Genomic DNA, 27254 nt, shown 5'->3' with positions numbered 1-27254 from the left:
CCAAGAATGCTCAAACTACCACACAATTGCATTCATCTCACACGCTAATAAAATAATGCTCAAAATTCTACAAGCCAGGCTTCAGCAATACGTCAACCATGAACTTCCAGATGTTCAAGCTGGTTTTAGAAAAGGCAGAGGAACCAGAGATCAAATTGCCAACATCTGCTGGATCATCGAAAAAGCAAGAGCGTTCCAGAAAAACATCTATTTCTGCTTTATTGACTATGCCAAAGCCTTTGACTGTGTGGATCACAATAAACTGGAAAATTCTGAAAGAGATGGGAATACCAGACCACCTGATCTGCCTCTTGAGAAATCTGTATGCAGGTCAGGAAGCAACAGTTAGAACTGGACATGGAAAAACAGACTGGTTCCAAATAGGAACAGGAGTATGTCAAGGCTGTATATTGTCCCCCTGCTTATTTACCTTATATGCAAAATATATTATGAGAAACGCTGGGCTGGAAGAAGCACAAGCTGGAATCAAGATTGCTGGGAGAAATATCAGTAACCTCAGATATGCAGATGACACCACCCTTATGGCAGAAAGTGAAGAGGAACTAAAAAGACTCTTGATGAAAGTGAAAGAGGAGAGTGAAAAAGTTGGCTTAAAGCTCAACATTCAGAAAACGAAGATCATGGCATCTGGTCCCATCACCTCATGGGAAATAGATGGGGAAACAGTGGAAACAGTGTCAGACTTTATTTTTCTGTGCTCCAAAATCACTGCAGATGTTGACTGCAGCCATGAAATTAAAAGACGCTTACTCCTTGGAAGGAAAGTTATGACCAACCTAGATAGCATATTCAAAACAGAGACATTACTTTGCCAACAAAGGTTCATCTAGTCAAGGCTATGGTTTTTCCAGTGGTCATGTATGGATGTGAGAGTTGGACTGTGAAGAAAGCTGAGCGCCAAAGAATTGATGCTTTTGAACTGTGGTGTTGGAGCAGACTCTTGAGAGTCCCTTGGACTGCAAGGAGATCCAACCAGTCCATTCTGAATGAGATCAGCCCTGGGATTTCTTTGGAAGGAATGATGCTAAAGCTGAAACTCCAGTACTTTGGCCACCTCATGCGAAGATTTCACTCTTTGGAAAAAACTCTGATGCTGGAGGGATTGGAGGCAGGAGGAGAAGGCGACAATAGAGGATGAGATGGCTGTATGGCATCACTGACTCGATGGACGTGAGTCTAGGTGAACTCCAGGAGTTGGTGATGGACAGGGAGGCCTGGTGTGCTACAATTCATGGGGTTGAAAAAAGTCGAACACGACTGAGCGACTGAACTGAACTGATTGAGTTCTCCTTTGCTTTCTCTCATCAGGATTTTATACTTACAGCATACAGATATTGTACATGTTAAGTATATATCTAAGTATTTTTTTAATGATCAAAAATAGTATTGTGTTTTTAATTTGGTTTCTGCATATTCATTATTAGTGTGTAGAAATGAATTTGATTTGTGTATGTGTATCTTCTTTCCTACAACCTTGCTGAGTCCACCTATTTCTAGGAGTTTTCAATCTCTTTTTAAACATATTCTATCTTGCTTTCTTATACGATAGTTTTGGGATTGGGTGATTTGACAGATATTATTATGTTCTTTTCTCTGCATATAAGTTAAATAAGCAGGGGGACAATATACAGCCTTGACATACTCCTGTTCCTATTTGGAACCAGTCTGTTGTTCCATGTCCAGTTCTAACTGTTGCTTCCTCATCTGCATAGAAATTTCTCAAGAGGCAGATCAGGTGGTCTGGTATTCCCATCTCTTTCAGAATTTTCCACTTTATTGTGATCCACACAGTCAAAGGATTTGGCATAGTCAATAAAGCAGAAATAGATGTTTTTCTGGAACTCTCTTGCTTTTTTGATGATCCAGTGGATGTTGGCAATTTGATCTCTGGTTCCTCAGCCTTTTCTAAAACCAGCTTGAACATATGGAAGTTCACGGTTGACGTATTGCTGAAGCCTGGCTTGGAGAATTTTGAGCATTACTTTACTAGTGTGTGAGATGAGTGCAATTGTGTGGTAGTTTGATCATTTTTTGGTATTGCCTTTCTTTGTGATTCGAATGAAAACTGACATTTTCCAGTCCTGTGGCCACTGCTGAGTTTTCCAAATTTGTTGGCATATTGAGTGCAGCACTTTCACAGCATCATCTTTCAGGATTTGAAATAGCTCAACTGGAATTCCATCACCTCCACTAGCTTTGTTCGTAGTGATGCTTTCTAAGGCCCACTTGACTTCACATTCCAGGATGTCTGGCTCTAGGTGAGTGATCACACCATCGTCATTATCTTCATTGTGAAGATCTTTTTTGTACAGTTCTTCTGTGTATTCTTGCCACCTCTTCTTAATATCTTCTCCTTCTGTTAGGTCCATACCATTTCTGTCCTTTATCAAGCCCCTAGTCAAGGCTATGGTTTTTCCAGTGGTCATGTATGGATGTGAGAGTTGGACTGTGAGGAAGGCTGAGCGCCGAAGTATTGATGCTTTTGAACTGTGGTGTTGGAGAAGAGTCTTTAGAGTCCCTTGGACTGCGAGGAGATCCAACCAGTCCATTCTGAAGGGGATAAGCCTTGGGATTTCTTTGGACGGAATGATGCTAAAGCTGAAACTCCAGTACTTTGGCCACCTCATGCGAAGAGTTAACTCATTGTAAAAGACTCTGATGCTGGAAAGGATTGGGGGCAGGAGGAGAATGAGACGACAGAGGATGAGATGGCTGGATGGCATCACTCACTCGATGGACGTGAGTCTGGGTGAACTCCGGGAGTTGGTGCTGGCCAGGGAGGCCTGGTGTGCTGCAATTCATGGCGTCGCAAAGTGTTGAACATGACTGAGCGACTCAACTGAAATGATTATGTTCTGAGTTGGTTTGGGCTAGAAGTTAAGGTTTGTGGTGAAACCTATTATAGTCATTTTAGCATAGTTTACGTATTGGGTCAAATGCTAATTTAAAAAATTTTTTTCTTTTCTTCAGAAGACCTATTATAGAATATTGGTTAAGATATCAGCCTCTGAGGTCAGAGTGAATCTTGTCTGTATTGCTTACTAGCTTGGGACCTGGGGGAAGTTGTTAAACCCCTTTATGACTCAGCTTCCATGTCTTAAAAAGGTGGATATTAATAGTAATTATGGGGTTATATAAGTTAAACGTATAATGTCGATGTGCTACAAATTCGCTTCAGTTATTTTTTAAGGTAGGTGGTATTATGTTTATAGATTTTATCGGTAAGGAAGAAGAAAGGTCATTTGTTCTTTTCTCAATACTGTGTTACCATTTTACTTCATCATTCTGCCAAAATAGGGGGAATTAGCAGAACCCATTCTGCCATACCTGTTGAGGTACATGCCTGGCTCTTTGATTTTTCCCATAGGATTACTGATGTATATATCCTTACCCCTGCTCTCCTTGCCCGTCAGACACATGTCCTCATTGTTTACCATTTTGTATTGAATAGTGACTTGGTACCCAAAAAAACAAGGAGACGAGTTCACTGCTTTGATCATCAATATCTTTTATGTGGTGGGAGATAAGTATTGCTGATATGTTTAAACATAAAGCACTAACTGAAGAGGCAGGTATCATATAAGAAGAAAGATGTTGGACCCAAGATCAAGTATCCTCCTTCTCTGTTTATTATCACCTGTATGACTTTGGAAAACTTGCTTCACCAGCCTGAATCACAGTTTATTTATATGTAAAATGAGTGGTTGGACTAAAAATTAATCTATAAAGTCCTTTCAAGCTCTGGCAAAATTCTATAATGTACACTAGTTCAAAGAGAGAAAGGTAGAGCATGGTTGCTTGTAGATTACTTTCTAGGCCCTCAGAAATGGTGATTAGCCTCTCAGAATCTTCACTAGTGTTGGTTTGCATTTTTCCTTTTTATTTTTGACAGATAAATATTGTATACATTTAAGTTGTGCAACGTGGTGTTTTGATATATGTCTGTCATGTGAAATGATTACCACATTTGTGTGTGTGATGAGAACACTTAAGATCCACTTTCTTACCAAATTTCAAGTATACACTAGATTATTATTGTTAATTATTGTCACTAAGCTATATATTAGCTATGTATTAGATCTCCAGAATTTTTTTCATCTTAAACCTGAATGTTTGTACTCCTTGAATAGTATCTCCTTTTCTGTCTCCCCCAAGTCTCTGGAAGCTACCATTCTACTTTATTGTTAGTATGAATTCAATATTTTTAAAAAAGTTTCTATGTATGAGTGAACTCATGTAATATTTATCTTTTTCTGGCTTATTTCATTTAGCATAATGTCCACCAGATTCATCCATGTTGTCATAGATGGCAGGTTTGCATTTTCTCATTGCAAAAGGCAGCTGTTTTCCCTCTCTCCTGCATTTCCTATATCGAGAATTAAAGAGCACAAAGGTCAGTTACTTTTTAAATGTAAATCTCAATGAAAAATTTCATAAGACAGAAAATGATTACAAATATTAAATTTCTAATTGTACTTGTGGGCAAATGTTTCTTCATGTGGTTGAATCAGATGCTTATTTGAGCCTATGCTTTTTACAAAATGGACATTTTTAATGCACATTTTAAAAATTGAAGTAATTTGTTGCACATAAAGTGTAAATTTAAGGATTGCAACATGTTGATTTGATACATTTACATATTGTAATACGATGTGCATTGTAATGATAGTTAACACCTCTAGCACATTACATAATTATCATTTTATGTTAGCGATTGGAATAGTTAAGTTCTAGTCTTTTAGCAAATTTGATGATTATAAATTAATTCTGTTGTCCATATTCACTGTACTGTGCATTATGCTGCCCCTAGGACTTATTTACTACTTATTAGAAGTTTATACCCTTAAATATCTGTCTATCCCCCTAGTCCCCAGCCCCTGATAACCACTATTTTACTCTCTTTATGAATTTGGTTTTTTTTAGATTCCACTTATAAGTGATATTATATAGTACTTATCTTTCTCTGTCTGAGTTATCACACTTTTATTAAAGTCTTCAAGGTCTATACATGTTGTCACAAATGGCAAGATGTCCTTCTTTATCATGGCTGAATAATATTCCATTGTGTATATATTTATATACCATAACTTCTTTATCCATTTGTCTGTTGATAGGTAGGTACATAGATTGTTTCCATATTATGGCTATTGTGAGTAATAACACAGTAAACATGGGAGTGAATCTCTTCAGTGTCCTGTTTTCATTTCTTTTGAGTATATAATGAGAAGTGGAACTGCTGGATCATATTGTAGTTCTTGTTTTTTGACTGCACCGTGCAGCATGCAGAATCTTATTTCCCGGACCAGGAGTTGAACTTGTGCCCCTGCAGTGGAAGCGCAGAGTTGTAATCCCTGGACTGCTAGGGAATTCCCTGGTAGTTGTATTTTTAATTTATTGAGAAACCTACATATTGTTTTCCATAGTGACTGAACCAATTTACTTCTCGCCAACAGTGTACAAGGGTTCCCTTTTCTCCTCATCCTTGCCAGTTCGTGTTACCTCTTGTCTTCTTGATGATAGCCTTTCTAACAGGTGTGAGGTGATATCTCATTGTGGTTTTGCTTTGCATTTCCCTGGTGATTAACGATGTTGAACTTCCTTTCATTTACCTGGTTCACATTTGGGTGTCTTTTTTGGTTTTAGTTCCTCTGCCTTTTTTTTTTTTTTTTTTTCTCTGCCCACTTTTTAATAATATTTTTTTTTTGTTATTGAGTTTGAGTTCTTTATATATATTGGATATTAACCCCTTATCAGATATATGGCTTGCAAAAAATGTTTTCCATTCTGTAGTTTGTCTTTTCATCTTGTCAATTACTTTGCTGAGCAGGAGCTTTTAAGTTTGAAGTACTAGCTGTTTTTTTTTTGTTGTTGTTGTTTTTATTTTTGTTGTTTATACTTTTGGTGTCACATCTGAATAATCATTGCCACAACCAATATCAAGGAGCTTCTTCCCTATATTTTCTTTTTAGAAGTTTTATGGTATCACATTTTTGATACATTTTGAGTTAATTTTTGTGAGTGATGCAAGATAGGGATCTGGTTTCATTTTTTGTTGTTGTTGTTCGCCTGTGTTTATCCAGTTTTCTCAGCACCATTTGTTGAAGAAACTGTCCTTTCCCCATTGAGTGTCCTTGGTTCCAATGACTTTGTTTTTGAACATCAGTTAACTTTAAATGTGAGAGAATTAATTCTAAGGTAGGTTGATAAGAAGTTCTGAGTCTCCAAGGAGGAGAAAGTGGAATGGGGCTCTCAAGGAGGAGAAAAGGACATACTTTTTATTTCTACATTGCTTTGTCTTAGTCACATAAGACATTTTTTTCTTAAACTCTTGAGTTGTTATGGCAACAATTTTTAAGACTAACTTTTTTTAAGCCAAGAGCTAATGATTATACAAGAAAACAATACATTTTTCTCAAGGGTATGTTTTTCCTTAAGCTCTGTATTACTGATTATATAACAACAGTATATCTTGCTAAAGGACATGTTTCTCCTTAACAAGAACCTTCTGACTAATCTTATTTTCTTTTTTTTTAATATAAATTTATTTTAATTGGAGGCTAATTACTTTATAATACTGTATTGGTTTTGCCATACATCAACATGAATCCACCATGTATGTACACATGTTCCCCATCCTGAACCCCCCTCCCACCTCCCTCCCCATACCATCCCTCTGGGTCATTCCAGTGCACCAGCCCCGAGCATCCTGTATCATGCATCGAACCTGGACTGGTGATTCGTTTCATATATGATATTATACATGTTTCAATGCCATTCTCCCAAATCATCCCATCCTCGCCCTCTCCCACAGACTCCAAAACACTGTTTTATACATCTGTGTCTCTTTTGCTGTCTCGCATACAGGGTTATCATTACCATCTTTCTAAATTCCATATATACGCATTAGTATACTGTATTGGTGTTTTTCTTTCGGGCTTCCCTGGTGGCTTAGAGGTTAAAGCATCCGCCTGGATTACAGGAGACCTGGGTTTGATCCCTGGGTCGGGAAGATCCCCTGGAGAAGGAAAATGGCAACCCACTGCAGTACTCTTGCCTGGAGAATCCCATGGAGGGAGAACCCTGGTAGGCTACAGTCCATGGGGTCACAAGGACTTGGACACAAATGAACGACTACACTTTCACTTTTTTTTCTTTCACTTTCTGGCTTACTTCACTGTATAATAGGCTCCAGTTTCATCCATCTCATTAGAACTGATTCAAATGTATTCTTTTTAATGGCTGAGTAATACTCCATTGTGTATATGTACCACAGCTTTCTTATCCATTTGTTTGCTGATGGACATCTAGGTTGCTTCCATGTCCTGGCTATTATAAACAGTGCTGCAATGAACATTGGGGTACATGTGTCTCTTTCAATTCTGGTTTCCTCAGTGTGTATGCCCAGCAGTGGGATTGCTGGGTCATTAGGCAGTTCTATTTCCAGTTTTTTAAGGAATCTCCACACTGTTCTCCACAGTGGCTGTACTAGTTTGCATTCCCACCAACAGTGTAAGAGGGTTCCCTTTTCTCCACACCCTCTCCAGCATTTATTGCTTGTAGACTTTTGGATCGCAGCCATTCTGACTGGTGTGAGATGGTACCTCATAGTGGTTTTGATTTGCATTTCTCTGATAATGAGTGATGTTGAGCATCTTTTCATGTGTTTGTTAGCCATCTGTATGTCTTCTTTGGAGAAATGTCTGTTTAGTTCTTTGGCCTGTTTTTTGACTGGGTCGTTTGTTTTTCTGGAATTGAGCTGCAGGAGTTGCTTGTATATTTTTGAGATTGGTTGTTTGTCAGTTGCTTAATTTGCTATTATTTTCTCCCATTCTGTAGGCTGTCTTTTCACCTTGCTTAGAGTTTCCTTTATTGTCCAGAAGCTTTTAAGTTTAATTCAGTCCCATTTGTTTATTTTTGCTTTTATTTCCAATATTCTGGGAGGTGGGTCATAGAGGATCCTGCTGTGGTGTATGTTGGAGAGTGTTTTGCCTATGTTCTCCTCTAGGAGTTTTATAGTTTCTGGTCTTAGGTTTAGATCTTTAATCCATTTTTAGTTTATTTTTGTGTTTGGTGTTAGAAAGTGTTCTAGTTTCATTCTTTTACAAGTGGTTGACCAGTTTTCCCAGCACCACTTACTAAAGAGATTGTTTTTTCTCCATTGTATATTCTTGCCTACTTTGTCAAAGATAAGGTGTCCATAGGTACATGGGTTTATCTCTGGTCTTTCTCTTTTGTTCCACTGATCTATATTTCTGTTTTGTGCCAGTACCATACTGTCTTAATGACTGTGGCTTTGTAGTAGAGCCTGAAGTCAGGCAAGTTGATTCCTCCAGTTCTATTCTTCTTTCTCAAGATAGCTTTGGCTAGTCGAGTTTTTTTGTATTTCCATACAAATTGTGAAATTATTTGTTCTAGCTCTGTGAAAAATACCATTGGTAGTTTGATAGGGATTGCACTGAATCTATAGATTGCTTTGGGTAGTATACTCTTTTTCACTATATTGATTCTTCCGATCCAGGAACACAGTATATTTCTCCATCTATTAGTGTCCTCTCTGATTTCTTTCACCAGTGTTTTATACTTTTCTATATATAAGTCTTTAGTTTCTTTAGGTAGATATATTCCTAAGTATTTTATTCTTTTCATTGCAGTGGTGAATGGAATTGTTTCCTTAATTCTCTTTCTATTTTCTCATTATTAGTGTATAGGAATGCAAGGGATTTCTGTGTGTTGATTTTATATCCTGCAACTTTACTATATTCATTTATTAGCCCTAGTAATTTTCAGGTGGAGTCTTTAGGGTTTTCTATGTAGAGGATCATGTCATCTGCAAACAATGAGAGTTTTACTTCTTCTTTTCCAGTTTGGATTCCTTTTATTTCTTTATCTGTTCTGATTGCTGTGGCCAAAACTTCCAAAACTATGTTGAATAGTAGTGGTGAAAGTGGGCACCCTTGTCTTGTTCCTGACGTTAGGGGAAATGCTTTCAATTTTTCCCCATTGAGGATAATGTTTGCTGTGGGTTTGTCATATATAGCTTTTATTATGTTGAGGTACGTTCCTTCTATTCCTGCTTTCTGCTTTTATCATAAGTGGATGTTGAATTTTGTTAAAGGCTTTCTCTGCATCTATTGAGATAATCATATGGCTTTTATTTTTCAATCTGTTAATGTTGTGTATTACATTGATTGGTTTGCAGATATTTAAGAATCCTTGCATCCCTGGGATAAAGCCCACTTGGTCATGGTTTATGATCTTTTTAATTTGTTGTTGGATTCTGATTGCTAGAATTTTGTTAAGGATTTTTGCATCTATGGTATTAGGGTGATGGTGGCCTCATAGAATGAGTTTGGAAGTTTACCTTCCTCTGCAATTTTCTGGGAGAATTTGAGTGGGATAGGTGTTAGCTCCTCTCTAAATTTTTGGTCGAATTCAGCTGTGAAGCTGTCTGTCCCTGGGCTTTTGTTTGCTGGAAGATTTCTGATTACAGTTTCAATTTTTGTGCTTGTGATGGGTCTGTTAAAATTTTCTATTTCTTCCTGGTCCAGTTTTGACAAGTTGTACTTTTCTAAGAATTTGTCCATTTCTTCCAAATTTTCCATTTTATTGGCATATAATTGCTGATAGTAGTCTCTTATGATCTTTTGTATTTCTCTATTGTCTGTTGTGATCTCTCCATTTTCATTTCTAATTTTATTGATTTGGTTTTTCTCCTTTTGTTTCTTGAGTCTGGCTAATGGTTTGTCTATTTTATTTATCCTCTCAAAGAACCAACTTTTGGCTTTGTTGATTTTTGCTATGATTTCTTTTGTTTCTTTTGCATTTATTCATGCCATAATTCTTAAGACTTGTTTCCTTCTACTAACCCTGGGGTTCTTCACTTCTAATTGCTTTAGGTGTAGTGTTAGGTTACTTATTTGACGTTTTTCTTGTTTCTTGAGGTATGCCTGTATTGCTATGAACCTTCCCCTTAGCACTGCTTTAACAGTGTCTCACAGGTTTTGGGTTGTTATGTTTTCATTTTCAATCATTTCTATGCATATTTTGATTTCTTTTTTGATTTCTTCTGTGATTTGTTGGTCATTCAGCAGCATGTTGTTCAGCTTCCATATATTGGAATTTTTAATAGTTTTTCTCCTGTAATTGAGATCTAATCTTACTGCATCATGGTCAGAAAAGATGCTTGGAATGATTTCATTTTTTTTTTTTTTTTTAATTTACCAAGGCTAGATTTATGGCCCAGGATGTGATCTATCCTGGAAAAGGTTCCATGTGCGCTTGAGAGAAAGGTGAAATTCATTGTTTTGGGGTGAAATGTCCTATAGATATCAATTAGGTCTAACTAGTCTGTTGTATCATTTAAAATTTGTGTTTCCTTGCTAATTTTCTGTTTAGTTGATCTATCCATAGATGTGAGTGGGGTATTAAAATCTCCCACTATTATTGTGTTATTGTTAATTTCCCCTTGCATACTTGTTAGCATTTGTCTTATGCATTGTGGTGGTCCTATGTTGGGTGCATATATATTTATAATTGTTATCTCTTCTTCTTGGATTGATCCTTTGATCATTATGTAGTGTCCTTCTTTGTCTCTTTTCACAGCCTGTGTTTTAAAGTCTATTTTATCTGATATGAGCATTGCTACTCCTGCTTTCTTTTGGTCTCTATTTGCGTGGAATAACTTTTTCCAGCCCTTCACTTTCAGTCTGTATGTGTCCCTTGTTTTGAGGTGGGTCTCTTGTAGACAACATATATAGGGGTCTTGTTTTTGTATCCAATCAGCCTGTGTTTGTCTTTTGGTTGGGGCATTCAACCCATTTACTTTTAAGGTAATTATTGATGAGTATGATCCCATTGCCATTTACTTTGTTGTTTTGGGTTCAAATTTATACATCCTTTTTTTGTTTACTGTCTAGAGAAGATCCTTTAGCATTTGTTGGAGAGCTGGTTTGTTGGTGCTGAATTCTCTCAGCTTTTGCTGGTCTGGAAAGCTTTTGATTTCTCCTTCATATTTGAATGAGATCCTTACTGGGTACAGTAATCTGGGCTGTAGGTTATTTTCTTTCATCACTTTAAGTATGTCCTGCCATTCCCTCCTGGCCTGAAGAGTTTCTATTGAAAGATCAGCTGTTATCCTTATGGGAATCCCCTTGTGTGTTGTTTGTTGTTTTTCCCTTGCTGCTTTTAATATTTGTTCTTTGTGTTTGATCTTTGTTAATTTGATTAATATGTGTCTTGGGTGTTTCACCTTGGGTTTATCCTGTTTGGGACTCTCTGGGTTTCTTGGACTTGGGTGATCATTCCTTCCCCATTTTAGGGAAGTTTTCAACTATTCTCTCCTCAAGTATTTTCTCATGGCCTTTCCTTTTTTCTTCTTCTGGGACTCCTATGATTCGAATGTTGGGGCGTTTAACATTGTCCCAGAGGTTTCTGAGATTGTCTTCATTTCTTTTTATTCGGTTTTCTTTTTTCCTCTCTGATTCATTTATTTCTACCATTCTATGTTCTACCTCAGTAATCCTATCTTCTGCCTCTGTTATTCTACTATTTGTTGCCTCCAGAGTATTTTGGATCTCATTCATTGCATTATTCATTACATATTGACTCTTTTTTATTTCTTCTAGGTCTTTGTTAAACCTTTCTTGCATCTTCTCAATCCTTGTCTCCAGGCTATTTATCTGTGATTCCATTTTGTTTTCAAGATTTTGGATCATTTTCACTATCATTATTCGGAATTCTTTATCAGGTAGATTCCCTATCTCTTCCTCTTTTGTTTGGTTTGGTGGGCATTTATCCTGTTCCTTTACCTGCTGAGTATTCCTCTGTCTCTTCATCTTGTTTATATTGCTGTGTTTGGGGTGGTCTTTCTGTATTCTGGCAGATTGTGGAGTTCCCTTCATTGTGGAGTTTCCTCACTGTCGGTGGGGTTGTACTGGTGGCTTGTCAAGGTTTCTTGCTTAGGGAAGCTTGTGTTGGTGTTCTTGTGGGTGGAGCTGGATTTCTTCTCTCTGGAGTGCAATGAAGTGTCCAGTAATGAGTTATGAAATGTCATTGGTTTTGGAGTGACTTTGGGCGGCCTTTATATTGAAGCTCAGGGCTGTGTTCCTGTGTTGCTGGAGAATTTGTGTGGTATATCTTGTTCTGGAACTTGTCGGCCCTTGGGTGGTGCTTGGTTTCAGTGTAGGTATGGAGGCGTTTGATGAGCTTCTGTTGATTAATGTTCCCTGGAGTCAGGAGTTCTCTGGTGTTCTCAGGATTAGGACTTAAGCCTCCTGCTTCTGGTTTTCAGTCTTATTTTTACAGTAGGCTCAAGACTTCTCCATCTATATAGCACTGATGATAAAACATCCAGGTTAATGATGAAAGGTTTCTACATAGTGAGGGATACCTGGAGAGGTTCACAGAGTTACATGGAGAAGAGATGAGGGAGGAGGGAGTTAGAGGTGACCCGAATGAGAAGAGGTGGAATCAAAAGAGGAGAGAGCAAGCTAGCCAGTAATCTCTTCCTTATGTGCACTCCACAGTCTGGACCACTTAAAGATGTTCATGGAGGTATACAGAGAAGAGAAGAGGGAGGAAGGAGACAGAGGTGGCCAGGAGGATAAAGGATGGAATCCAAAGGAGAGAGACAGATCCAGCCAGTAATCAGTTCCCTAAGTGTTCTCCACCATCCAGAACACACAAAGAGATTCACAGAGTTGGATAGAGAAGAGAAGGGGGAGGGAGGAGATAGAGGCGACCTGGTGTAGACAAAGGAGAGTCCAAAGAGGGAGAGAGCAGTTCAGCCAGTAATCTTGCTCCCACGTAAAAATGGGTACTGAAGATTGGGTTTTTAATGGTACAAAATTGATAACAAAAGCCAAAAAGCAAAGATTAAAAATCTAAAGTAGAATTTGGATTTTCAAAAATACAATATTGAAGAAAAAGTCACAAAAATTATAATATATATATATATATATATATATATATATATATATATAAAGTTTGATTTAAAAACTAGGGTATCTTTTTTTTTGCAAAGTAACTGTAGGTTATGAAAATGAAAAATAAAGGAGTAATAGAGGACTTAAAAATTTTAAAAAATTGAAAAAAAAGAAAGTAAAAATAGTAAAAATATATCTAGGACTTTCTCTGGTGTTGTTGTGGGCATTGTGGGGTCAGTTCATTTTCGGATAATTCCTTGTTAAGCTTATATTTCTCAAGATCTATAGGCCCCTTCCTATGTAGTCAGTAGTAACAAAGAGTTTTAATCTATTACACCTGTCACTTCCAAGGTGGATCCCTCTGTTTTAGCTTCTTCTGTTTGCTGGTCTCTTCCATTCTAAAGGAGATCAGCCCTGGGTGTTCTTTGGAAAGAATGATGCTAAAGCTGAAACTCCAGTACTTTGGCCACCTCATGCGAAGATTTGACTCATTGGAAAAGACTCTGATGCTGGGAGAGATTGGGGGCAGGAGGAAAAGGGGACGACAGAGGTTGAGATTGCTGGATGGCATCACCGACTTGACGGACGTGAGTCTGAGTGAACTCCGGGAATTGGTGATGGACAGGGAGGACTGGCGTGCTGCAGTTCATGGGGTCACAAAAAGTCGGACACAACTGAGCGACTGAACTGAACTCAGTGTCTAATATCTGCCCTGCCACAAGGGGGCAGTGGTGGACACTTTTTTAGCCTCGCTTGTTCAGTTGTGCTGTGGTGAGGGAGGGACCCTGCAAACAAATAACACTGGCACGTGCTGGCAGTATCTCGGCCACATTGGGTTTGACCCCGCTCATGGTGTGTGTGCTTTCCCTGTCTACACTGCTTAGGCTCTTGGTTGCTCTGCCAGGAACTGTCTGAGACCGGCCCTGTGTTGTATGCATTTTCCAGGTCTAAGCTGCTCAGGTTCAGGTACTTGGGTAGTCCTCAGAGGCGCAGACTTGGTTGATCCTGCATTTTGTGCCCTTCCCAGGTCTGAGCAGTTCAGGTGATGAGGTGTTGGCGAGCGCGGTTCCTGCGACTTATCGCCTCACCTGTCCCTGCCGCTGTTTTCTCGGTGTACAACCGGCGCACCTTCTCAGGCGGTTATTGACCATCCAGAATCCCAGGAAGTCTTAGTTAGCAGGGAAGCCTGCTTGCAGTTTGGTAAATAATGCCTCTCTGGGGCCACAATTGCCCCCTTCCAGCTCTGGCTGCCTGTCACCAGAGGGGGATGGTCTGCAGCCAGCTAGCTCTGCTCAGTCCTTTGTTCTGTGAGCAGGCCTGGTGGTGTCTTAGGTTAGGGCTTTTCCCATGGTAATTATTCCACAGTCTGATTTGCTAGCCGAAGTTAGTTCCCTCAGATTGCCCTCGGGGCATTTGGGCCCAGTCCTTACTATAAGCGATGCAGCCCGAGCCTCCCTGCCCAGCCCCCGCTTGCTAGTGGAGGATACAGGCATCTGTGCTGCTTGTCCACTGGAGGTGTTACCCTTGGGCATGTAATCTCGTGGGTTTTAATTATTTATTTATTTTTCTTCCCAGTTATGTTGTCCTCTGTGGTTCTAAGGCTCGCCACAGCCTTGGCAGTCAGAGTGTTTCCTGGTGTTTGGAAACTTCTCTCTTTTTGAGACTCCCTTCCTGGATGGAGCTCCGTCCCTACCTCTTTTGTCTCTCTTTTTGTCTTTTCTATTTTTTCCTACCTCCATTTGAAGACAATGGGCTGCTTTTCTGGGTGCCTGATGTTCTCTGCCAGCATTCAGAAGTTGTTTTGTGGAATTTACTCAAGGTTCAAATGTTCTTTTGATGAATTTGTGGGAGAGAAAATGGTCTCCGTGTCCTATTCCTCTGCAATCTTAGGACTGCCTCTCTAATCTTATTTTCTTAAGAAATGTTTTGGGACTGGGTCTGGTAAGACCTTTCTATTGTTAGTTCTAATCTTGTTCACTCAAGATCTATGTTGTGGGAGTGGGTCTGGTAAAAGTATATAAGGCCTTGATAAGACTAGCAAGTGGGGCACTCTCCATCCTCCTTCTGATGTCTATGTCAGAAGCTTTCTCTGTCCTTTTTCACTGTAATAGAAATTCTGCCACACGAAAGCTCTGCGTAATCAAGCCTGGTCCCTGATCCCAAAGCTAAATCTTCTTTGGAGGTCATAAATCCAACATCATTCTCCATAAGCTATCACATAGAGACTTATTTCTGGATTCTCAGTATGTTCCATTTGTATGTGGGTGTGTGTTTATACCAGTGCTATACTGTTTTACTATATCTTAGTAGTATAGTTTGAAATCAGAAAGTATGGTGCATCTGGCTTTGTTCTTTCTCAGGCTTGCTTTGGTTATTCTTGTGTTTTTGTGGTTCCTGTACAAATTTTAGGATTGTCTTTTCTATATCTTTGAACTATGCCATTAGTGGTTACATTGAATCTATAGGTAGCTTTTGGTGGCATGGACACTTTAACAATCTTTCCATCCATGAACATGGGATTTCTTTCCATTTGTTCTTCAATTTTTTTCAAAGAAGTCTTATGGTATTTTTTTTTTTTTTTGCATAGATCTTTTACATTATTGGTTAAATTTATTCCTATTTTGTTGGTTTTGATGCTGTTGTGAATGGAATAAGCTTGTTTACAGATGTTTCATTAATTTTTGTGTTTAGAAGTGAAACTTTTATCTTTATGTTGATTTTGCATCCTGAAACTTTACTGAATGTGTTGATTTATTCTAACATGTATAAAATCATATCATCTCAAAAAAAAGAAAAATCCTATTATCTGCTAATAGCAACTGTTATACTTCTTTCTTTCCCATTTGGATGTCTTTTATTTCTTTTTCTTAGGTAATTACTCTGTCTAGGACTTCAGTACTAACCTGAATAAAAGTAGTGAGAGTAGGCATCCTTGTCTTGCTCCTAGTCTTAGCGGGAAAAATTTTTGATATTTTCCATTGAATATGATGTTAACTGTGGATTTGTTGCATATGGCCTTTATTATGTTGGCATGCTGTTTCTATATCCAATGTATTGAAAATTTTTACCATGAAAGGATGTTGGATTTTTCAAATGCTTTTTCTTCATCTTTTGAGATGATTATGTGATATTTATATTTCATTCTATTATTGTTTTACATTATATCTATTGATTTGCATATGCTGGACCATCCTTGTATCCTAGGGATAAATTCCACTTGATCTATTAATGTTTTCTTGAATTAGGTTTGCTGATATTTTGTTGAGAATTTTTTGCATCTGTGTTCATTAAGATATCCATCTTCAGTTTTCCTATAATGTCATTATCTGACTGTAGTATCAGAGTAATCCTGGCCTTGTAGAATGAATTTGGAAGTGTTCACTTCTCTACAATTTGAAAGAGTTTGAGAAGGAATGGCATTAATTCTTCTTGAAAGTTTTGGTGGAACTGGCCTGTGAAATCATCTGTTCTAGGGTTTTCTGTTTTGAGAGCTATTTGATTGCTGATTCAGTCTGTTTACTCGTTATTGATCTGTTCAGATTTTCTGTTTATTCCTGCTTCATTGTTGGTAGGTTATGCGTTTTTAGAAATTTATCCATTTCTTCTAGGTTATCTAAGTGTTGGCATGTAATTGTTCATTGTAGTCTCTTACGAACCTCTGTGTTGGGTTGGCCAAAAAGATCTATCATTTTTTTTCCCGAGAGATGGTTCTTAGTTGTCTTTAACTTGGTTTGAAATAGTTTTCTTAGGTTGTATTGTGTATAATGACGCTATCATATCAGCGTGCATTAAGAAAAAAACTTACTAAAAGTTGGTGAATTTTTGTGTAGCCATTTTAATATTGAAGATATTTTAATATTTTAATATTGAAGATGAAAAGCAACATTTTGACATATGATGCTTTATTATTTCAAGAAAGGTAAAAATGCAACTTAAACATACAAAAAAAGATTTCTGCAGTATATTGAGAAGGTGCTGTGACTGATCAAATGTGTCAAAAGTGATTTGTGAAGTTTTGTCCTGGATTTTTTTCGCACTGCATGATGTTCCATGGTTGCAGAGACGAGTCAAAAGTAATAATGATCAAATTGGGACGTTAATTGAGAAGTCAGTGTTATACCACATAGGAGATAGTTGACATACTCAGAATATCCAAATCAAGTGTTGAAAATCATTTACACCTGCTTGGTAAATTAATCATTTTGATGTTTGTGTTCCACATAAATTCAGTGAAAAAACTTTCTTGACCATATTTCCGCATGTTATTCTCTTCTGAAACATAACAGAAATGTTCTGTTTTTTAGAACAAATTGTGATAGATGATGAAAAGTGGATACTGTATAATAATGTAGAATGGAAGAGAGTGTGGGGCTAATGAAATAAGCTACCACCAACCAGACCAAAGGCTGGTCTTACCCAAAGAAAATGATGTGCATATAGTGGGATTGGAAGGGAGTCCTCTATCATGAGAACCTTCTGGAAAACCAAATATTAACTCCCACAAGTACTGCTCCCATTTAGACCATGGAAAGCAGCACTTGATGAAAAGCATCTGGAATTAGCAGAAAATGCATAATCTTTCACCAGGCTAATGCAAGACCACATGTTTCTTTGATGACCAGGCAAAAACTGTTATGGCTTGGCTGAGAAATTCTCACTGATCTGCCATATTGATCAGACACTGAACCTTTGGATTTCCATTTATTTCGATCTTGACAAAATTCTCTTAATGGAAAAAATTTCAGTTCCTTGGAAGACTGTTAAAAGGCACCTGGAATAGTTCTTTGCTTAAAAATAAAAAGTTTCGTAAAGATGGAATTATAAAGTTGCCTGAAAAATGGCAGAAGGTAGTGGAACAAAATAGTGATACACTGTGCAATAAAGTTCTCAGTGAAAATGAAAAAAATGTGTCTTTAATCCAAAATTGAAGGAACTTCTTGGCCAACCAAATATTTCTAATCCAAAATCGAAGGAACTTCTTGGCCAACCAGATATTTCTGCAGTATTATTTGAGTCTTCTCTTTTTTTTCTTAGTCTAGCTACAGTTGTCAATTTTGTTTATCTTTTTAAAGAACCAGCTCTTAGTTTTGTTGGACCTTTCTACTGTTTTTCTTGTCTGTTTCACTTATTTTCCCTCTGATCTCTTATTTCTGTCCTTCTGCTATTGGGTTTTACTTTGTTCTTTCTAGTTTCTTGAAGTGATGTTGTCTATTCCCAATTGTTCTAATTTTTTGATACATTCTGCAGCATCTCATTGGGTTTGATATGTTTCCATTTTCATTTATTTACATATAGTTTTCTATTTCCTTTTGGTTTTTTCCTTTTACAATTGCTTGTTCAGAAGTGTGTTGTTTAGTTTTCACATGTTTGTAAACTTTCCAGTTTTGCTCTTTTTGTTGATTTGTAGTTTCATACCATTATGGTCAGAAAAGATAGTCAAAATGATTTTAGTCTTCTTAAATTTGCTAGGACTTGTTTTGTGTCCTGTCATATGATCTTCTAAGGAACAAGCGTCTTTTTTAATAGTCTTTTCCTTTAAGCTGTATACTAAAGTTAAGGAGTTAACATACCATTCTAATATGGAATTATAGTTTTCTAACTCTGTCCATTTTTAACCTTTACCAGAGTGTTTCATATGTTATCATCTTGCTTTTTAGTGTTTTTTTTTTTTTCCTCAACTTGAAGAACTCCTTATAGCATATCTTTTCAAAGCAAGTATACTGGTGTTGAACTCCCTCAGCTTTTGTTTGCCTTAGAAATCCTTTATTTCTCCTTCACTTTTGAAGGATAACGTTGCTGGGTAAAGTATTCTTGGCTGGCAATGTTTGTTTTTCAATAATTTGAATGTATCATTCCACACTCTCCTGACCTATAGAGTCTCTCTGAGAAATCTGCTGATAGCCTAATAGGATTTCCTTTGTAGATTATTTTTTTTCCTTTTGCTGCCTTTAATATTCTTTCTTTATCATTGATTTCTGAAATTTTCATTATAATATGTTTTACAGAAGGTCTTTTTAAATTGTGGTAATAGGGTTTTCTATTAGCTTCATGTACTTGCATGTCCTTTCCCATGACTGCAGTGTTTTCAGCTATCATTGTCCAATTAGTTTTTCATCAAAGGGGAGAGAAAAAAAAGAAAAAACTCAACTGCTACAATGCTGACATCAATCCCCTAGTGCATTTTAAGTTTGGATTCTGCTATTGATAGCTGTATCCTCTCAAGAAATCATGTTTACTATGAGATTTAAAAGAAATATTCATTTTATTTTTAAAGAAATGTTCATTTTAAATCAACATTTTTTATTAAGTATGTAAAATACAAAACCTTAAATTTAGTATAAGATAAATATTTTATACTTTATTACTAATTTCCCCAATTTTAAGATTATTTGCTACTTTGTAGTCTTTGTCTGCTGTTATATGATTGTTTCAACATGTTTTAGCAGAGGTTTCCTAATCTTTTTTTTTTTTGGTCTAATAATATTCTGTTTTTCATGTATGGAGATAATAGAAGGAAATGTACTTTGTGTTTACTTTTTCCCCCACAGAATTTGTGCATTTTCAATTGCAATGATCCTTCTCTTTCTTCCTGCTTACTGATCTAGGTGCTTTAATATTATTGACTGGATTTAGGAGAACAGACTGTGTTGTCTTGAACAATTGTAGAAATAAGCTGATGTACTAATGAAAGTTTTCTTGATACAACCACCCTGTAATAAGTCCTTGATTTGGATTTGCTGTCCTTGTTATTGCTTCTTCTAATATTTTTTAGGTCTTTTTTTTAATCATTTAATATTTGAAGGTCTAGCACTGACCTTTGAAGTCAAGATAACAAATAGTACATGTTGTGCTATACTCAACAAATGTTCTAAAATATGCACACTTTTTTCTAACAGTAGAATTTTACCAGCTATTGATACTTTATAATTTTTTTTCATATGAAATGATGGATGACCACTTAATGGAGAGGAAAGTGAAGAAAAGAGTAACATAAGAAAAGAAGCACATCCTTATAAAAAATTCAGGATGTCACAGCATGAGGAAGTTCAAGCTATTATTGAACACTAGATGAAAAAAGTCAGTGTGATTCTAACTTTATTAATTTGAAATACAGTGTTCTGTATTGTAATTTTGAAACAAATAGAACTTGATTACATTAAATGGTGCATTAATATCCAATAATACAGTAGAATATTATTTGCTTTGCATTATGGGATTTTGTTTCTTTTTTCAAAGGCCATCATTATCCATTTCTCAATGTAACTAAATAGCATTTAAAATGTTAATAGAATAAAATGACAGATTTCAGGAGAACATTTATGTGAATTTTATTCAGTTTTAATTAATTTCTTTAATATGTTCTTTATAAAATTTGAGGCTTCTTACGGGATTACTGTGTTCTCTCCCTTTTACTCTTCATTACCACTTCTAACTGATGTTGAGAAAGCGCAGTATATTAAGCCAAAATAAGTTTAAGTTACTGTTTTTTAGTGACACTAGTAAAGTTACCTGTAAGAAAATTATCCAATGATGTGATTAAGTATTCCAGGTATAACATGAGGAAAAGACCTATAAAGCAGAAAGTAACCAGTAATTCACAATAGAAAACATTTAAGTTAGACAGGATATTTTTAAATATTGGATATAATGCAACAGAGTGAACTAGAAATTTTAACATAAAGAGATTCAAAACTTGAAATAGTATTAGTGCTTAAAATGTGATGAGTGGTTATATTTGGTCCTAAACAAACATATCTATTGTGAAGGTGAGGCATAGTAGTGCAAGTTAAATGTATTTATAAACCTATGGACGAAAATTTGGCTGTACTACAGTGGGTAGAAATTGAGTGATAAATTTATATAGGATTATATTAAAGACTGGGCAGTATGAATGATGCTTTCCTAGTAAAGAGGTAAAAAAGCAGGTATCTAGATCAAACTAAAAATGAATGTTCCCCATTCCTCCCAAGTCCAATTTAGTTATTATGTTGAGGCATTTAAAACTACTACTTTTGTTTGTAGAAAATGATTGCATATTAACAATTTCATATGGTTAATCCATGTAAGAATACCCTCAAAACACATTTAAAGTTCCAGTTAGCATATGGGGAAGGAATTTATAGATTTATTAAAAAGGAATAGATGGGATAAATTAACTACTAAAGTTTTAACTGTTGGGGATAATTATATTTTGCTTTAGTCTTCTCTATCCAAGAGAAAGATTTCTAAACTGTAAAGGGTAGAGGGTAGAGCTAGTGTGGTGAAAAAAAAAATCTCATATATGAGTGAGTACCTGGCTACTTTAAGAGTTTCAAATAAATTAAGTCCTGGTATACTGAACTAATTTAGGTATTCTTTGTGCAAACAGAGTAGACAAAAGAAATGGGAATACCCAATGAACAAGTATACAAAAAGCAACAAAGAATAGATCTTGAAATTATTGATGGGTGAATTTAGCTTTAACCCCAGGAAAATTTTAGACAAGCTTATTTAATAACTTTGTGTACTTTTATTTTTTTTAATTTTAATTTTTCATTGGAGTATGATTGCTTTACCATGTTGTTTTTCTGCTGTACAACAAAGTGAATCAGCTGTATGTATACATATATCCCCTCCCTTTTGAACCTCCCTCCTACGTCCCCCATCCTACCCATCTAAGTCATCAAAGAGCACTGAGCTGAGCTCCCTTTACTTTATAGCAGGTTCCCACGGTAGTGTATATATGTCAATCTTAATCTCCCAGTTTGTCCCACCTTCCCCTTCTGCCTCTGTGTCCCCATGTCCATTCTCAATGTCTGTGTCTCTATTCCTGCCCTGGAAATAGGTTCTGCGGAAGACCTAAATAGACCTCTCTCCAAAGAAGACATACAGATGGCCAAGAGTCACATGAAAAGATGGCTCCGCATCACTAATTATTAGAGAAATGCAAATCAAAACTACAATGAGGTATCACCTCACACGGGTCAGAATGACCATCATCAAAAATAACTACAAACAATAAATGCTGGAGAGGATATGGAGAAAAGGGAACCCTCTTGCATTGTTGGTGGGAATGTAAATTGTGGAGAACAGTATGAAGGTTCCTTAAAAAAGTAAAAGTAGAACTATATATGACCCAGAAATCCCACTTTTGGGCATATACCCTGAATAAAACATAATTCAAAATGACATGTACTCCAATGTTCATTGCAGCACTATTTACAATAGCCAGGACATGGAAACCATCAAAATGTCCAATGACAGATGAATGGATAAAGAAGATATACATAAATACAGTGGAATATTATTCAGCCATAAAAAGGAACGAACTTGGGGCTTTTATAGAGATGTGGATGGACCTAGAGTCTGTCATACAGAGTGAAGTAAGTCAGAAAGAGAAAAAAACAAATATCATATATTAATGCATATATGTGAAATCTAGAAAAATGGTTCAGATATGTTCTTTAAGGAGGTTGTCACTGGAACTTAAATATGTATACTAAAAAGGAATGTCAAACTAATCTGGCTAATGTAAGGTAGTGTAAGGCAGCTGTTTTAGAAATCTAATGTAGTAGAGGTGTAGCTGGAAATAATCCCCTGTATTCTGTGCTGATTAGACTACTGGGATATTTTGCTCAGTTCTTACTGTTTTAAGAGGCTCAGATATTGATGAACTAGGTATTTCCCAGAAAAAAAAGCAAACACAGTAGTTTTATGGTGAAAGTGTTTTTTCTATAGGGAATGATAGGAAAGAAAGGTGTTTGTAAATTATTGCTGTGAGTAATGTAAAGGGGGACCTCACATGTTGAGGGACAAAATTAAGGTGCAAATGATAGTGATGTTTAAATATTTCATGAATTACCATATAGCAAAGGGATTTGACTTGTCTTTTATGTGTAGCTCTCAAGGGCTAAACTGTTATTCTCTGAAAGTTATGGGGAAAGCAATTGAGTTTAGTTAAAGAAAGAGTCTTTCCAAAATTAGAGCAATTTTTGAGAAGTAATCTCTTCTTTATTAGAAGTGTATAGGAAGAGTCTGAAAGGCCTTCAAACAGATATGTTATAGAAAGGATACTTTTGTGGGGAGAGAATTTGGAGTAGATCCCTAATTGGGCACAGTATCAGCATCACTTGCAGAGATTATTAAAAAAAAAAAAAAACATGTTGAGAGCTATATATATTTCTGTAGATAATTTCATTAAAATATCTTATTCATTCCTATAGTTAAGTAAATGATTAAAGCTTTTGCCCAGTAGAATAATGTAAATTCCAGAAGGATAGGGATCTTGTTTGACTTATAAGTTGTATTTCCTCAATCTGTCACAGTGCTTAGCTCATAGTAGGTTGTGAACAAATATGTTTTAAGAAATATAGCAATAACTTTATTTGTAGCTGTTTATTAATTTTGTGACTTAATAAGTTTATAAATACGTAGAGTAAGTCTTATCTTGTTATTACTTGAATCTTTAAGCATTTTGGTCTCTTATTGAGTTAGTTCATATATCATTTTTTTAGAGAACAGTTTGGAAGCTTATTCTACAAAAATTAAAAAAAAATTTAGGAGACATAATGGATTCTGAATATAATATTTTGTACTTAAATAAATTTTATGCATATTTATATTTGAGTAATTTGTCAACATTTTATTGTGACATCAAAGATGTTTCTCTCAAAAATTCTTAATGAATTTCAAGATAAAGTTGGCATGTTCACATCACTACTCGAGAAAATACTCTGTGGTTGATTGTTCGAACCTGACTATAACTATCTTAGCTTCCTAGATAGAAAGGTGTCCTAATTAATGTGTGCTATTTTTCAAAGGTTGCCAAATCCTTTACAACAGTGGATGAAGAAGCAGACATTTTGTTCTGACTAAAGTTATGTTGCTTGATTGCCCTGTTCTTACCAGTGTTTTGAATGTTGTAATCTCACTTTTTTAACTTTGAGAGCTAAAGTCCTTAGTAAATAGAGGCTGAGATAACATTTACTCTTATAGTGTTTTTAAAATACTTTAATCAAGGTAATTAATTATATATACTAAAACTGTTACCTGCTTTTGAAATACTGTAGATAGAAGGTTAAATATTGAGAGTGTGATAATGAATACTCGATATACTGGTATAGAGTTTGTGGGAATTTTTTATTTGTAGTTGTTTCTCATTAATTTTACTTTGTTAGAGTGAAAATTTAAATTGCTCCTCTCTTATCTTGTGCTTATAATAGAAGAAGAAACAATGTAGTGTTTTAATCATAACTGCCAATATCTTTATCTAAAGACCTGTTGCCATTTTTATCTTTTCTGAAATTTTTGTCAGCAACAAAGGCAGGATTACATTTTTTTCCTTCCAGATTGAGTTGGTGTAATGTATTCTTGGTTATCAAAATACTCATAGCTTTGGGACTTTGGAATGGTAAATATTTATGATGTGTGAAACAGCATGATACTTAACTGTAAGATCTTAATTACATAAAAATGGATGCTTAGTTGTGAAAATGCAAAAATGAGACCTAGAACGCATCAGATGGTAAACTGCTTGTGATTATGAATGATTTTGTTTTTTGCTTCTTGTGTTTTTTGATTTCCTGATATGCACATGTTAACTTTTAAGAAATAAATGTTATTTTAAAAACCTTAACAAAAGAATTAATGTGTTCAAATAGCGTATTTAATAGACATTTATTTTTAAAGATTTTTAAAAATTTGGCATATACTTTTTATTTTTGACTGTTTTATTTTTATTTATTTTTAGCTGACATATAATTGATTTACAATATTATTTGCAGGTATATAATTGATTCAAAATTTTTATTGATTGTACTGCATTTATAGTTATTATAAAATATTGGTGATATTTCCTTGTGCTGTGCAATATATATCCTTGTGGCTTATATACATTGTAGTTTGTATCTCTTAATCTCCTGTCCCTAAGTTGCTCTTACCCCTTTTCCTCTCTTCATTGGTAACCGCTGATTTGGTTGCTAATGGACTATTCATATTTTCTATTTCCTCCTGGTTTAATCTTAGGCGATTGTACATTTCTAGGAATTTGTCCATTTCTTCTAGGTTGTCCATATTATTGGCATATAGTTTTCCATAGTAATCTTGATAGAGACATTTAAATACAACACAGTAATAATTGTGTATGTGTGTCCCTTTATTTTATTGTTACTTTTGAGGAAAGGAACTTCAAGCATCCTTCTCTCCCAAAGGAGCTATATATATTCATGCTAGAAGAATGGGATTCACTTCTTTCTAGTAAAATACTCAAGGATTGGTCAAAAGCTAACTCTTTTTAATTGTATTTTTATAGTCATTTATCAGCCATTACAAATTTCAGAAAATGTTCTTGATAAAATGCTCTTTAAAGATGTGAGAAAAACAAAAAACATCAGTGCTGAAAAATAGTGGCTAAATGGAGAATACATGCAGAAGAGTGTTGACAGAACTCCTTATTGAATATAGAACCTAAGGCCTGTTGACATTACCAAATGTCTGAGAAAAATGTACAAATATTATCATTTCATGTGATAATATATATATCATTTTATATATAAAAAAGATTGCTGAGTTAGGAAACAAGGAATATTTGATGATTATGCTGTCGAATATGCAATATACCTTATACTGGAATTTTTTGAATAGCTGTTAGTGGACTACAGAACCTAATAGAAAACTTGTGTTTGAGATAAAAATGTATGTTTAAAGATGGTTAGTGAAAGTGAAAGTTGCTCAGTTGTGTCCAATTCTTTGCAACCCCATGGACTGTAGCCTGCCGGGCTCCTCTGTCCATAGAATTCTCCAGGCAAGAATACTGGAGTGGGTAGCTGTTCCCTTCTCCAGGGGATCTTCCCAACTTCGGGGTTGAACTGAGGTCTCCTGCAATGCAGTCGTATTCTTACTGTCTGAGCCGCCAGGGAAGCCCATAGAAGAGCGTTTAAATGAAACTTAAAAAAAAAAATCTATACTTTTATCACAAAGTGGTTGGTTTCATTTTTCTTTTCCTTTCTGGTGTTTATGCACATATATATGTATTTTTAAATAATTTAAGTCATCATATATTTTGAAGTTCATATTTCTTGCTTTGTAGTTCATAATTGTTCCACACTGAGGTAGTTTCCAATTTTAATTATTAATTTTTATAGAATAGTTTATCATATATTCTATAATTCTGATTCTTTCTCCATCTGATTTTCTGGTTTATTCTTCATGTTGATTATGTTGCTTTTAGTTCTTAAACTTCAAATTGATTTTTAACCAGGGGCAATTTTTCCCCCAAGGAGATGTTTGGCAATGTCTGGGATGTTTTTGCATGTCACAAGTTTTTGGTGATGGGGTGTTAATAGCATCTGTTGGGTAGAGGCCAGGTATGCTGCTAAACATTCTACAATAGACAGATAGCCCCCCTACAACAAAGATTCACCAGTCTCAAAGTTCCTAAGTCCAGTAGTTCCAAGGTTGAGAAATCCTTCCTTAAAGTAATACACCTTTTCCTCTATTTACTTACAAAATATGAACGTAGAAAAGCAAAGCAGAAGTAATGGTTGATTATTTCAAGGAACTCAGAGCAGTAAGAAATATTTGACTAGAGAATGAAGATAACTTCTATAATTTTCAGACTTTAATGCCTGCTCTTCCCAACTTAGAGTTGTGGATATTTCTAGAGTTTGGGATGGGAAGCAACTGCCAAAAAGGAATCTTCTTACATAGTACTGATGGTTATGGATTTTCTACCATTATTTACTTAGCATCTCGATATAAATCCTCAGATCTCCAATGTGTTCTTATGTTTTACATTCAAAGTTGGATTTTGCCATTCATCATTCGTTTTTTATAATTTTGTCAATTTAAGGTGACTGTTAAGTTGACCTCTGCCTGAAAAAAGATTGAGATGTTGAAAGGTTTTTTATTTTTATTTGTGGCATGGTTCTAATTGTATTAATCACAGTTCTTGGCTTAATTTTGCCTTGGTTCAACATAAAGGTATTATTTATACTTTTATTTATGCAGTATGGTAAAATTTTGCCTTGCCTCAAGATCAGAAGGTTTCTATGTTTTGATTAAAATACAGTTTATGGAATGTGGAATACCGGAGGAATTTCACCCAGCAAGTAGATGCTTGTATATACTTACATAGGGAACAAGATCTTTGTTTTAGGGAAGTGAGAAGAATCCACATAGTATTTGGAGAATTGTGCAGATTTATGCTTTATTCTAGCTGCTTTTTAAGAAAATTAGATCACAAAACAAAAAAGGAGACAGGATCTAAGATGATCTTATAGGAGATGAAACCTCAAAAGTTCATTGATAACTAGAGGGGTAGTCTATAGTTTC

The 27254-nt window shown here is 35.7% G+C and overlaps 1 protein-coding gene across 3 annotated transcripts in view; it reads left to right on the top strand.

Moving 5' to 3' along the window:
• Positions 1-27254, top strand: part of BRWD3 (bromodomain and WD repeat domain containing 3) — a 156966-nt gene that overhangs the window by 34785 nt on the left and 94927 nt on the right. Inside the window, exon 1 of one of the 3 annotated variants that reach the window (XM_027533283.1) lies at positions 4282-4414. The exons of 1 other annotated variant lie outside the window; for it this stretch is intronic. In XM_027533283.1, the coding sequence (XP_027389084.1) occupies positions 4297-4414 (118 nt within the window). In that variant the 5' untranslated portion in view covers positions 4282-4296. Of the gene's footprint in view, positions 1-4281; positions 4415-22285; positions 22307-27254 lie in introns of those variants that run through there. One more of the 3 variants, XM_027533284.1, reaches the window with a different exon arrangement.

Source organism: Bos indicus x Bos taurus, chromosome X, assembly GCF_003369695.1.
Source record: "Bos indicus x Bos taurus breed Angus x Brahman F1 hybrid chromosome X, Bos_hybrid_MaternalHap_v2.0, whole genome shotgun sequence".
Classification (NCBI taxonomy): domain Eukaryota; kingdom Metazoa; phylum Chordata; class Mammalia; order Artiodactyla; family Bovidae; genus Bos; species Bos indicus x Bos taurus.
The sequence above is the reverse complement of the archived record's forward strand: the minus strand, read 5'-3'. Positions and strand labels throughout refer to the sequence as shown.